The sequence below is a fragment of the Quercus suber genome, unplaced genomic scaffold, assembly GCF_002906115.3.
Source record: "Quercus suber isolate HL8 unplaced genomic scaffold, Cork oak 2.0 scaffold_154, whole genome shotgun sequence".
NCBI lineage: Eukaryota > Viridiplantae > Streptophyta > Magnoliopsida > Fagales > Fagaceae > Quercus > Quercus suber.
The window spans coordinates 1,078,104-1,090,874 of NW_027069615.1; the positions used below are offsets into that span (position 1 = coordinate 1,078,104).

The 12,771-nt window shown below is 34.7% G+C and overlaps 1 protein-coding gene across 1 annotated transcript; it reads right to left on the reverse strand.

The window, feature by feature from the left end:
- Positions 1-825: 825 nt before the first annotated feature.
- On the reverse strand, positions 826-2,139 carry LOC112004908 (protein LIM1). Its single transcript, XM_065777369.1, has 2 exons — positions 1,833-2,139; positions 826-857 (listed from the first exon to the last, which is right to left on the reverse strand). The coding sequence occupies exons 1-2, from the start codon at positions 2,137-2,139 to the stop codon at positions 826-828; spliced, it is 339 nt and encodes a 112-aa protein (XP_065633441.1).
- Positions 2,140-12,771: the final 10,632 nt, after the last annotated feature.

Consider the following 12,771-nt stretch of genomic DNA (forward strand, 5'->3'; position numbering starts at 1 on the left):
TCCTGAGTGATTATATCATTGTATTCTTTATTTTTCGCTACTTTACATGATTTGACTTTATTATTTTAACCTAGATCTGACCTTGAGGATAGCTAGGTTAAATCCTCCCCAAATTTTTTACTGATTTGGTTTTCCTGAGTGATTATATCATTGTATTCTTTATTTTTCGCTACTTTACATGATTTGACTTTATTATTTTAACCTAAATCTGAATAATAAACCTAAGTATTCACTTGGTTAATTAATTAGGTTAAACAATCTAGTTTACAGGAGTCTAAAAACCTAATAATTTCTATTTGATAGAATGGATTGTTTTTCTTAGGATTGGTCCCTCTAGATTATTTACCTTGAAACTAGTTTGTTTCATTAGTTTTTTTGGATTATCATAACTTGTGTTATTTATATTTTCCGTTGCATGATATGGTTGATATATTGTTAAACCTAAGGCTTGCATAATTGACTTAATTGATAACTTGGCCTTTATCTGGTTTAACATAGTTTGTTCAGGGTTCTAAAAACTAACAATACTTAATAAATTAAATTTTAAAATAGAATCAGCCTTGCTTCATTTTAGTGGTTTGGTTAGACCCAATCGTGTTGGAATTTTTTTTTTTTGGTTAAATTAAGCTAGTGATGAGGTGGCCACCAAAGTACTTGCTCTGCCCAAGAGTGGTTTTCAAAATTATGGTTGGTAATTAGTCCAAGTTTGCTCATGTTGTATGTAGGTATGTAAACCCTAAATTTTGCTGATTGTGTGTGTTTTTTGAAATCTTAAAATTACAAACTGTCAAATCATTTCTTTTTCCCAAAACAAAGCCATTCTTCTTACTCAACTACATAATCATCGAACAGTATATCTGTTAAGCAAAAGCAAGTAAAGTAAAGGCCTAATAGGACTGCAAAAACCAATATTCACGAATAGAGCTAGGGAGATGGATGACCTTACAAAACAGAGCAAGCATAATTTTTTTTTATAAACTAAAAGCAATATATTTTAGCTGAAACTAAAAAAACAAGTATAACTCATATATCAAAGCATAAACCCACAAGATTCAGTACATAATCTCGACATCTATCCTCTTATTGTGATCAGCATCAGACAAATACTGCCAAGACTCCTAAATTAAACATCTAAAACGCTTATTCATAGAAGCCTGCTAAGGTCTAGGCTTGTACATTACTTCATGATTTCACCTGTACCCACCAAAAAAAAAAAAGGAAAGTTAGATAATTGATTCACAGAAAATAAGGGGGCAATTTTTAGAATATTCTTCTAAGTAGTACGTTCTTTTGTTAATCATTTGCGATTGATTTAAACTAAATGGTGGGACAAGTGCAATTTCAATGTGGTATGTGTTCGTAATGATTTGGAGTTTAGGTAAAGTCACATACATACTCAAATTCAGAGTTTTTGAGTTTAAGCCAAGGTTTTTCATTGGTTAATTCTTTTTAACACATTATAACAGCAAGAAAAACTGGGAACAGGATCTAAATTTGCAAAGGGCTCTAAGAATGGCATTGTTCTTAAATGTGGTTAGGTACCAAACTTGTTATACTCAAATGCGATGCCAAAAATACTACTTATAGACAATTGTGTGTCATACAAAGTTTCTATGCCTTTATAATTAAGTCAAAAGTTAAAATAATAGTTAAAATTAAATTTACTATTTTCTAAACAGTTCAAGCTTTTTTTTTTTTTTTAGACAATTGATAATTTATAATGGTATCAAACCTTTAACTTCACTTAATAAAGTCAAGAATCTCATTTTTTAGGTTACTCATTAAATTTTTGGAATAAGTAGTAGTTTATCTTTGAAAAAAGAGAAATTTACATGGCTCGAAGTTGGCGGTGCACTTTTCAGGGAGCAGCATGGCCATGTTCCGGTCCACACCAGATATTGGAGGTCCATTCACAAGCACACACAAGCAAGGCTGGCCTAAAGCTTTAATGGCACTGCAGCAGCCCTCAGTTGGTGGGATAGGGCTAAAAGGAGAAACTGATGCCCTGCAAGGTATCAGCTGAACAAGTGCTGAGAAGAAAGTGCTACCACAAGGGGTAGCTTTGCCTTGCCACACCAATGTTGTCATGACCAACATAAAAACCAACAATGGCGAAACCTTGGAACCGAAAAGCTTCATGTTTGAACTGAGATTATCTCCCTTATTGTGTGCAAAATAATGGTCTGCAAAGGGTTCGATTTATATAGGAAATAGGGCTCATGCCATATTGCATTTCTTTCCTAACGTAGTATCACACTAGCCATCACACTTTTATGCACAACTATGCTATTGATCTGTATTCTATCTAGAAAAAACTGAAAAGAATGCGATTTGTGTTGCAGATGAAATAGTTAATAAACTCAAAAATCATGATCCATAGCACATGCAAAACTTGTTTTAACATTTACTACACGCTTTAGTGAATATCTATTTTCATTATTGTTATAGTTTAGAGTTTGATGAGATCGTGTAAATGGATTAATCAATCACATTCATACGATTAATCAAGTCACATTGTGAGAGGCGCAGCACAAAACGCAGCAGTGGAATATAGTACAGGGGCACTGGCATGGGTTGTGATGGGCCAAGACGACACCGTTTACGTCACAGAGAATTGATTTCGTAGTTTTGCTGCAACTTTTGCATGGGTTTCATCTACTTTTCTTTTCGTATATAATCACCTAATTAACTAACAGAAGGAAACTTTTTGCTTTATAAAAATATCATTGTATTTTGGACAAAAATAAACCCTAACTTGATTACCATTTTTCTCTGTCTGTGAAAAAGTGAAGTTAGGGATGAGTCCAAATCTTCTGTCCCACTGTTCTTGTTCCACTCTATACTCCACCAATAAATACTTGTCATGTGTTCACCTAATTAATTAAATACTACTATTAATTAATAACTGTAGAATTAATAAATCAATAATAATAGTATTTAATTAATTAGGTGAATACGTGACAAGTATTTATTGGTGGAGTATAAAGTGAAACAGAAAAAGTGGAACAGAAGATTTGGACTCGTTAGGGATACTAAGTATTACTACAAATTTTACTAATAAAAATATTCTATTCCACTTTAAGTAATTCATATTTTCACTGTGTGCCCCGGTCTCCACTAATCTTAGCTCCCCACATAGTCTCTTTTATTTCCTAATAAAGGATTTTTTTTTTTTTTTTTTTTTAAACCACATAGCATATTTCAGTTTGTGGAGTAAAAATGGGAACACTAAAAGCGGAAATAGAATTGTCATTCCAAATTTTGCTTCTTACAATTTACCAATTGATGTATCATTAATCACATTAAAAAGTATTTAAATATTTATTTATTATGTTGTTTAACACCAATTACATTCATTAATAACTTTAGCATTTTCCTTATAAAGATTACATTATTTCAATAATTTTTTTAAAGGTAACTACGTATTTGGTCCCTATCTTATACATTATATTTCAATTTAATTTCTAATATTTCAATTGTGTCAATTTGGTCCCTAACCTTTCAGTACTGTGTCAATTTAGTCTCTGCCGTTATCTTTTAGATAAAAATTGATGATGTGTTTAATGACCAAAACAAAAAATTACTTCGATTGATGTGACAATGAACTTAAATTTTACTTCGGCCGTTTGTCATGTTAGCAATTTTCATCTAAAATATAACAGTAATGACTAAATTGACACAAAATTGAAAGGTTGTGGACCAGATTGACACAATTGAAAGGTTAAGAATTAAATTGAAATATGGTGTAAAGGTTAGGGATCAAATATGTATTTTACCCTTTTTTTAATAAGTGTCAAATATATCAAAAATTTTGAGCAAGAAAATAGGACCAAGGGTACGACATTTGATGATTGATTTATCTCCTTTCTCTTAACCAAAAAAAAAATTTATCTCATTGATTATGGTAATATGACATTAAGAGATTTTTTCACACAAAAAAGGAAAGGAAAAAAAAAAAAAAAAAAAAAGATAACTCTCTCTCTCTCTCTCTATATATATATATATAATTTTTTTTTTTTTGGGTGTATGGAGAGTTTGACGTTCAGATGTTTTGTTCAATAACAAAAATTTTTACCTTATCACGTTGAGGTGAATAGAGGAGCATTTTCCTAACTATAAAGCACATTACAAGGATTTTTAGAACATGAACGTGTGGACTACAATAAGTTAATATCCAAATTCATAAACATTTCAAATGATTCCTTTTACTAGGGAGGTAGAATATGAAGAGACGTAGTTAAGTGCTATTCTTGGACACTAAGATAGGAAGTTTGTCTTCTTGTGGCTCTCATGGTCGTCTACCAAGTATGTGTGTGTGTGTGTATATATATATATATATATGAAAGCTCAAATTAGTGTGAAAATACTAGAGCTTGTTCAGACCCCAATTTTAAAGTTATGGCTAGATTGCTTTTACTCTAACTTAACAAAGTGTAGAACAAGAGTAAATATGCGCAATAAACTAGTAACATTACTCTAAACCATATCCAACTACAATGAACAATAAATAACAAGTTTTAAGAGCTAGGAAGAGAGATGCAAACATAAGACAATACCAAGATGTGTTATCAAAGAGGAAACTAAAAAACTTAGCGAAAAACCTCTCGCGACCCTCTAAGTCGAAATCGATCTACTAGTGAATAAAGTTAGAGTACACAAATAACAAAAGACCCTCCAAGCCTAGTTTGCCCCCATGTACTTGAGCCCTCCAAGCTTCTGTTACCAACGAACTTCTTAGAGTCTTGTTTTCACTAGTTATCTAGATCCCGCAATACCATCTGATTGCATTCGTCAAGCCTCACCGGCTTCTTTTGGCAAATCTCAAATGCTTCCCAATCTCCAAAACATTCTTTACACTCTGAATAGGTGTGTGTTGTTTTTTAGTACAAACCTCCTCTCAAGGTATAACAATGGGAGATGGAAGGAGAAGAAACTATAATGATTTCTCACTAAAAGATGAGTAGCTCTCTCTCTAAAAGGTGATTGTGTTGTAGAAACCTATCTAGAATTCTCTCTCTAAATGGCCTCCTTACATTTTTGTGGGTAATGAGGATATTTATAGTATGGGTAAAGGGTAATAAAATCACACTTAAAATCCTCTAGAAAGAGAGTTTCGTGGGTACCTTGCAGGATGGCCTGTCTCACGAAATACTCGTGAAATACAACCTGGCACTTAACTCTTCAGCTTCCAGCATGTACTTCTCATATGGCATTTTTGCTGAAACCTTTACTCACAAACTTCTTGCGAGCTAATCGTGAAATTTCACTGATCTTCATTGCATGCTTAATTCTTTACCAACTTAATATTAAACCTAATACAATAAAATCTCACAAAATACAAGGAAATAAATTTGATAGGCTAAGAATATATTGACCCCTTAGGTAAATTAACCAATTAATTAGCCAAGTTAATTAATTAAGTCAATTAACATGCAATACATGTGGTAGCACAAACAAATCACCAAATAACTAAATGCAGCAAAAATTAAATTTGACACTGGTGGTTTGTTTATGAATGGGGAAAACCACAAAGTCAAAACCCCACCGGGTGAATTTAAGGTCACCACTCCCGAAAATCTACTATTATCAAAACAAGCGGTTACAAGTAAAGGAATCTCAGTACTATATACTAACATATAGTTGAACTCTTACCCCAATACACAATTGGACTTGTAATGTAGTGACAATCTCTTATTTCAATGCATGGCTCCAAGTACATGACTAACCAATCGATGCACGGATCTCAATACGTGACTAACACGCTAACTTGATAAAGATGTTGGCTGCAAAGTTCTTCAATTCATCCATATGATAAAGATCAAGAAGTTTCTTGGTTACAAAACTCTACGGCGTACAAATACAGCAACATCTTTAAGAGAAAAATGAACTATGACAGATTATCTTCGGTCATAATATGCATGTAACAACAAGTGCGACAACATTTGCATCCACTGAGACGGCCTTTCAATATATGTCTAGGGTTGTGAGAAAAGAAACTCTATACAAATAACTTGGATATGTGTGAAAAATAGATCTGGAAATCTAAATTTCGTAATTCTCAATAGATATAGCTGTCAAGCTATCTGTCAAGTTTCAAATATTAAATCTCGATAGATACATCTGTCAAGATATCTGTCGAGATTTAATGAACAGCACTTCTTCACTTGATTCTTGGACAGATTTGCATGACTTCAATACTTTGACTCAGACTCGAACTCTTGTTCCTTAAAGTATTAAATACATTCTAGATCTAGCCAATTACAAGTAAAGTGTGTTTGTCAAAGGATTAGCCAATTCTAAATAACATATGTTCAAACATGTTCCACATATGTCCTAACAAAATTAATACAATTACAACATTTTTTGTCATAGAATAAAACCAACATAAAACATAGTTGTAAATCACAACTTTACAATATATATATATATATATATTGGTCTGTGTAAAAGTAATTGTGATTAATTTGTAAAAATTGCCTTATCTGTAGTAGAATTTCAAAGTTTGAGGGTTATGGTTTAAAGGTCAAAAGGCATATTACTATGTTACAAGGCACATTCACTTAATAGTCAATATAAATAGGAGCATGTCCACAATGATGAATGAATATTTTCAACAACAACAACAACAAAAAAACACCTAGAGGCTCTCATTTGCTAATCCATTTCAAACCAATGGAACCATGGATGAGCTACCAATAATATCAATTTTACCCAATTCATGGAAAAATAAAAATGTAGAAGAAGTTAAGCATGGAATGATTGAAACTTGAGAAAGGCAGAAGGAAATAATCACTAAGCTCCAAACACTCGAGAAAAGCCAACCTTTCATCATTGTAGTCTCATTTATTCACTGGACCACTTTCTCATGGTCTATTATATATCACATGTTTGGTTATATTTTTAGACTGGACTCTCCTCCACTTTGAGGCAGTTTTTACTTTCTATGCAAAAGTGCCCACCAAAGGCAAATTATTGTTTCAAATTCAAAGTCATGTGAAGATTATGTGTGATTGATTTGTATATGTGATTTTTTTAGATAATAATGGAGCAAGAATTATTAAGAGGAAGCATGATGGTATGGGATTATAATAATGGTGTATTCCCCAAATATGGAATGAAGATGTCGGTTTGGTAGTGGTGTAGGCACTACAAGAAATTTAGTTATTTTCAACGGTTGAAACTATTGAAAAAAGTACTAAAAAATTTCCATGATTGAGAGCTATGAAATTGGCTTTGAAATTTCTAAGTTTTGTGTGAGAGAGATTTGAGCTACTAGAGAGAAAATGAGAAACTGTGAGAGCTATCTATAAAACTTTGATTTGTTTTGTAGCTTTATATAAGTTCCGTGTTTCTAATTCTTAACATTGACAATCGTAGATAAAGGGTCTGTTTGGATACCGCTTATTTTGCTGAAACTGAAAACTTATTACTGAAAGTACTGTAAATAAATGTAAAAGTTAATTGAAATAGTATAGTGGAGCCCATGAATAGTGCCAAAAAGTGTAGTGGGACCCATAAGTAGTGGCAAAAATAAGTTGAATAGAGAAATAATTTACAATTTTATTCCAAATCCAAACACACACAAAAGATGTAGTTTATCTTCTACATTCATCAAGCCCATGGATAAAACTTTTATTTAATTTTTTTTTACACTTGTTTCAACCGTTGTGCCAACTATGGAAATAAGTAGGTTAATTTCCTTATTTTGATCAACAGTTGAGTACAACCGCAGAAACTTAGAGGTTTTATTAACATTTTTCAGTAACCATAGATAAAAAAATGTTGAAAAAACTCAAGTTTGTTGTAGTGAGGATGGTACAATTGAAAGGTATGATTTTTCTTTCTTTCTTTCTTTGTATGATATTTTGTTATCCTTAGTGGTGATAAATAGTCACCTCAATTTGTGGTTCTCTTTTGCCACACTATCGCCATGGAATAGAAGAGTTATATGATTAAGAACAATCTAGACAGTGAACCACAATGGAATAGAATTCTCAAAACCTTATTCATTTAATTTGAAATGAAATGATTGAATTTTGTTACAACATATATATATATATATATATATATATAGGGATGGTAAGATGTAGTTTATCTTCTACATTCATCAAGCCCATGGATAAAACTTTTATTTAATTTTTTTTTACACTTGTTTCAACCGTTGTGCCAACTATGGAAATAAGTAGGTTAATTTCCTTATTTTGATCAACAGTTGAGTACAACCGCAGAAACTTAGAGGTTTTATTAACATTTTTCAGTAACCATAGATAAAAAAATGTTGAAAAAACTCAAGTTTGTTGTAGTGAGGATGGTACAATTGAAAGGTATGATTTTTCTTTCTTTCTTTCTTTGTATGATATTTTGTTATCCTTAGTGGTGATAAATAGTCACCTCAATTTGTGGTTCTCTTTTGCCACACTATCGCCATGGAATAGAAGAGTTATATGATTAAGAACAATCTAGACAGTGAACCACAATGGAATAGAATTCTCAAAACCTTATTCATTTAATTTGAAATGAAATGATTGAATTTTGTTACAACATATATATATATATATAGGGATGGTTCCAAGTTATATTTGGAGTAACTTTAAGTAATGTTACACTACTCAATATTTTTTAATTGGATGTGAATTTTGATAAATCCACCATTAGATTACATTATCTTTGTATATTCTCCATGCTTGCAAAATTTTGAGGTGATCAAAGATTAATAATTATGTCATCAATTAATTGTTTAAATTCAAATTTTTTTAGTTTAAAATAATGTATAAAAGATGAGTTTACGGATCGAATGGAACACGTAATTCAACAATGAAATTTTCAAAATATGAATTATGTAACAAGTTATTAGTTGGTGTAACATTACTTAGAATTACACCGGTGTAAGTTGAACCCAACCTATATAAATTATATATATTAGAAGTCTAAAACAATAATAGCTGATTTTTATTTAAAATCTTGATACAGCAAAATACAATCAATGCATTCAACAATTAAAGGCACTATTCATGTGTAGTCTTTCAAGTTTGCACTTAATAAGTTAATGTTTTAGGTTCTTAAAAGAAACACTACTATAAAATTATTATAACCTTGTGCATCAAAAAAATGGATCGTATTTTTACTACATCATCAATAATTTAAATATTTACTAGAACATTAACAACCCATTTTAAAATTCAATAAATGCATTTCAGAATACAATAATAGAATTTTAAGAACTTCATGGTGAAATTTCCCTAAAACCTTAGAGTTTTTTAATCCATATAAATCTACTTGTGCTAGCTTTCAGATTATGGATGCATGGTTTTTTTTTTTAGCTTTCACTAATTGCCAAGAATTTTGTAGTTTCGTGGCATGATCTAATAAATCTCATAAAGGGAATTTAGGTTCAAACCCTCTCTCACACTTATTGTAATCTTGCTTTCATTAGTTAACTCATGAAATTGTGTCAGGTTTTTCTAATGTGAGCAAGATTCAATGTAAGCAGGATTTGTTCTTTTGGTTGCATTCTATATTTCCAATTCTGATTTTTGCCCTTTTTTTTTTCTTTGAAAATAAAATTATCATGTTTGTTGGACTTGCGTTCCCAATGGAAAACCCCAAAGGTCGGTTTTCATATTCTGTATGCATCAAAAGGTTTTATAATTTTGCATTCATCAGGGCCCCGTTTATGTTAAGTTTTGTGGGGACTCAATTTGGATTGGACCCAGAGTATGAATGGGTTTTCAGCCCAACAAGCCCAAACAATAAATTTTTAGAGCATGGGTACAAGAACTAGTACCATTTGACAGGAAATGTTATACTCATCAAGTAACAAGGGATATTTTAGGTTAATTCAATGAGAAAAACTCTCTTCGGCTCTCCTTCAGTTCCTCTCCCCTTTCTTTTTTTTATGGACCATCCCCCTTCTTATTTCATTCGTTTCTATGTTATATACTCCGTTCTCTCCTCCATTTCCATCGTACACGTGTAGTTCTTATCTTGGGAGCTCCTTTCTGTCCCATCTAGCACCTACCGGAACTTTTGCTTAGTGGCCATAAAGCTGCTTAGTCACTGTTCAGGTATCAGCTCCACATTAATGCGGCCAGAGGGTTAGCTGGAAAGCATTTAATGTGGAGGTGATGGCCTTGGAAGATATTTGCTACCTTCCCCGACTCCTCCTTAGGTTTATACCCAATTTCCAGTTCAGATACAACTTTGCGGAGTCTCCTAAATAAAATGAAAGTTACATTCACCTCGGACTTTGGTGTCCTCGGACGTGCGTTATGCCGCTGTATACAATATCCACTCCTTTCTCCTATATTATCCATTTAATAAAAATTTTTAGGCTATCCTCGGATAACTAAGCGTCCTCGGATTGGGCCGTTGGGCCCCGAGCCCACTTCTAAGGATTACTACATCTTTTTAACTAACAGGCCCCACAAGTTTTTTTTTAATAATTCAATAGATATAATAAGAGAGGAAGATTTGAATTTTGAGCACTAAAAGTTTTTGTTGGAAACACCATGAAATATTAGTTGAGCTACAAAGCTCATAAACCTCTACAATGCTTGAATTTTTTTTTTTTTTTTCTTTTGAAGGAGGGAGTGGCCTCATTAAATAGAATAAGATGCTACAACATTGGAAATTCTAACATCAAACGTCTATTCCACAATTTGTAGGTGTGGGGCCCGTGGGCCTGATAGCCTCAGCCCATCGTGTAGTAGGCCCAAGGCCCACGCCAAGGAAGACTGACCATTCAAGGCTAAATTGGGGAAGACCTCTTTTCCGGATCCACGCCGAGGACCTCTTCGTCCTCGGCATGCCAAGGATGATTTTGGGAAAGACCAGGCCCAGAGCAAGCTGTCACCCTCACACTTAATGCATTCACCTAACCCCTCTGGCCACATTAATGGGGATATAACCCCTTAGCAGGGCAACGTTGATCAGAGTGAACCACTTGAGTACTGATAAGACCTCTGAGGGGACGGACGGCCAGAAGAAAGGCGAATGGATGATCAACAGATGGAAGAACGAGATAGGACGATGAAGACTATATAAGAAAAGTGAGTAAAGTAAGATAGGGGGGGAAAAAAGGAGGAGAAGAAAAAGGGCTCCTCGGCCACGAGCCGAGGAGCATCCCCCCAGTTGTAAATAAGTTCTAAGTATTTTCTTTTATAAAAGAAGAAAGTTCATGTTTGGTGAACGACGGCCAGTGCCTAAACCTTCAATCCACTCTCTATAAATTTATTGTTTGGGCTTGTTGGGCTGAAAACCCATTCATACTCTAGGGTCAAATCCAAATTGAGTCCCTACAATTGGCGCCGTCTGTGGGAAGGATTAGTGCGCTGGCCGGCGCACCAGGCGATTGTTCTAAGTAGTCGTTTTATAGTAGGTTAGCGAAGTACAAAAAAAAAAAATAGAAAATAGAAGATTTGACAGCGAAAAGAGAAATCTTGATATTATTTCATAAATAGAAAAAGTATAAATTACAATCAGAGGCTCAGGCAGGCGTGCTTTACAAACAAATTTACAAGCTAATCCTACCAGCTAGTTCTACAATCAGAGGCCCAGGTGGACCCGCCCTAAAAAACTAGCCAGAGGGAAGTCTCAAGTCGTGCTTTTATTGGCATCAAGAGAATGGGAGAGCTTGACACTAAAAGCAGGGAAGGGGGAGGGCCAACTTGTTTCAAGGCCACCAACAACTCCTTTCTCAGAGCGGCGGAGCTTGAACAGAGAGAGGAGCAGATGCAGGGGCTCCGGGACACCCTCCCCCGTGATGTTCCCTTGATTCTCTCCAATCCTCACGAGTGTTGGCCGTTGGAGACGGCAACACTCGAGCACCGCCCATGAAATGAATTTGCACGTCTTCTTCGTCGGGGGTGCGCTCCAAGGAGAGACGTTAGGTACTTCAACGACATCCCTCCAAGCCACCTTGTATGGCGCCATCTGGGTTACGCCTAGATTCTGCTGCACCGGAAGCCCAGTGGGGGCTGTGGCCATAACGGCTCTTGGCATGGATGTCCTCACATCCGCCCAAAGCCGCCTCATATTTGCCAACTCCAGTCACAATTCCGGCGGGGTTGTTAAAGGGGCTTGGGGGGCTGAAAGGGTGTGTTCTTTTTGTTTGTGTTGGGAGGTTCATGGAGTGTGGAGAAACCATCCACCCACCTTATATAGGGGATGAGGGTTGGTGAGAATTAATTCATGCAGAATTCGAGAAAAGAGTTATTAGCAGGGCTAATAATGAAGTTACCAAATTCCAAGGGGGCCGTAGACCGTTGAACTCGTGTTAATTCACGAGGACATTAATGAAGGCGCGTCTCGCTCACCAAAGCGTCAAGCGCGGAACACGAACGGACAAAGGATGCTTCATAAATGAAAAAGATGGGGGCTCGAGCTGGAGGCGAGATCAACGCCATGTGTAAAGATCATAATCCGACCCAAGGGGGAATCATCTCCAGTAAAGCAGTCCAAGGACAAACCCCTATTTACAGAAAAATAGAAGTGGTAGACAGAACCAAGGTATTGCATGGTTCTCAGACCCAAGCTTATGGTAAAACTATTCACACCATTGTACCTGGGTACTAGACAGAACCAAGGTATTGCATGGTCCTCGGACTCAAACCTATGGGGAAACTAAATACTTACAGAAAAATAGAAGTGGTAGACAGAACCAAGGTATTGCATGGTCCTCGGACCCAAGCCTATGGTAAAACTATTCACACCATTGTACCTGGGTACTAGACAGAACCAAGGTATTGCATGGTCCTCGGACTCAAACCTATG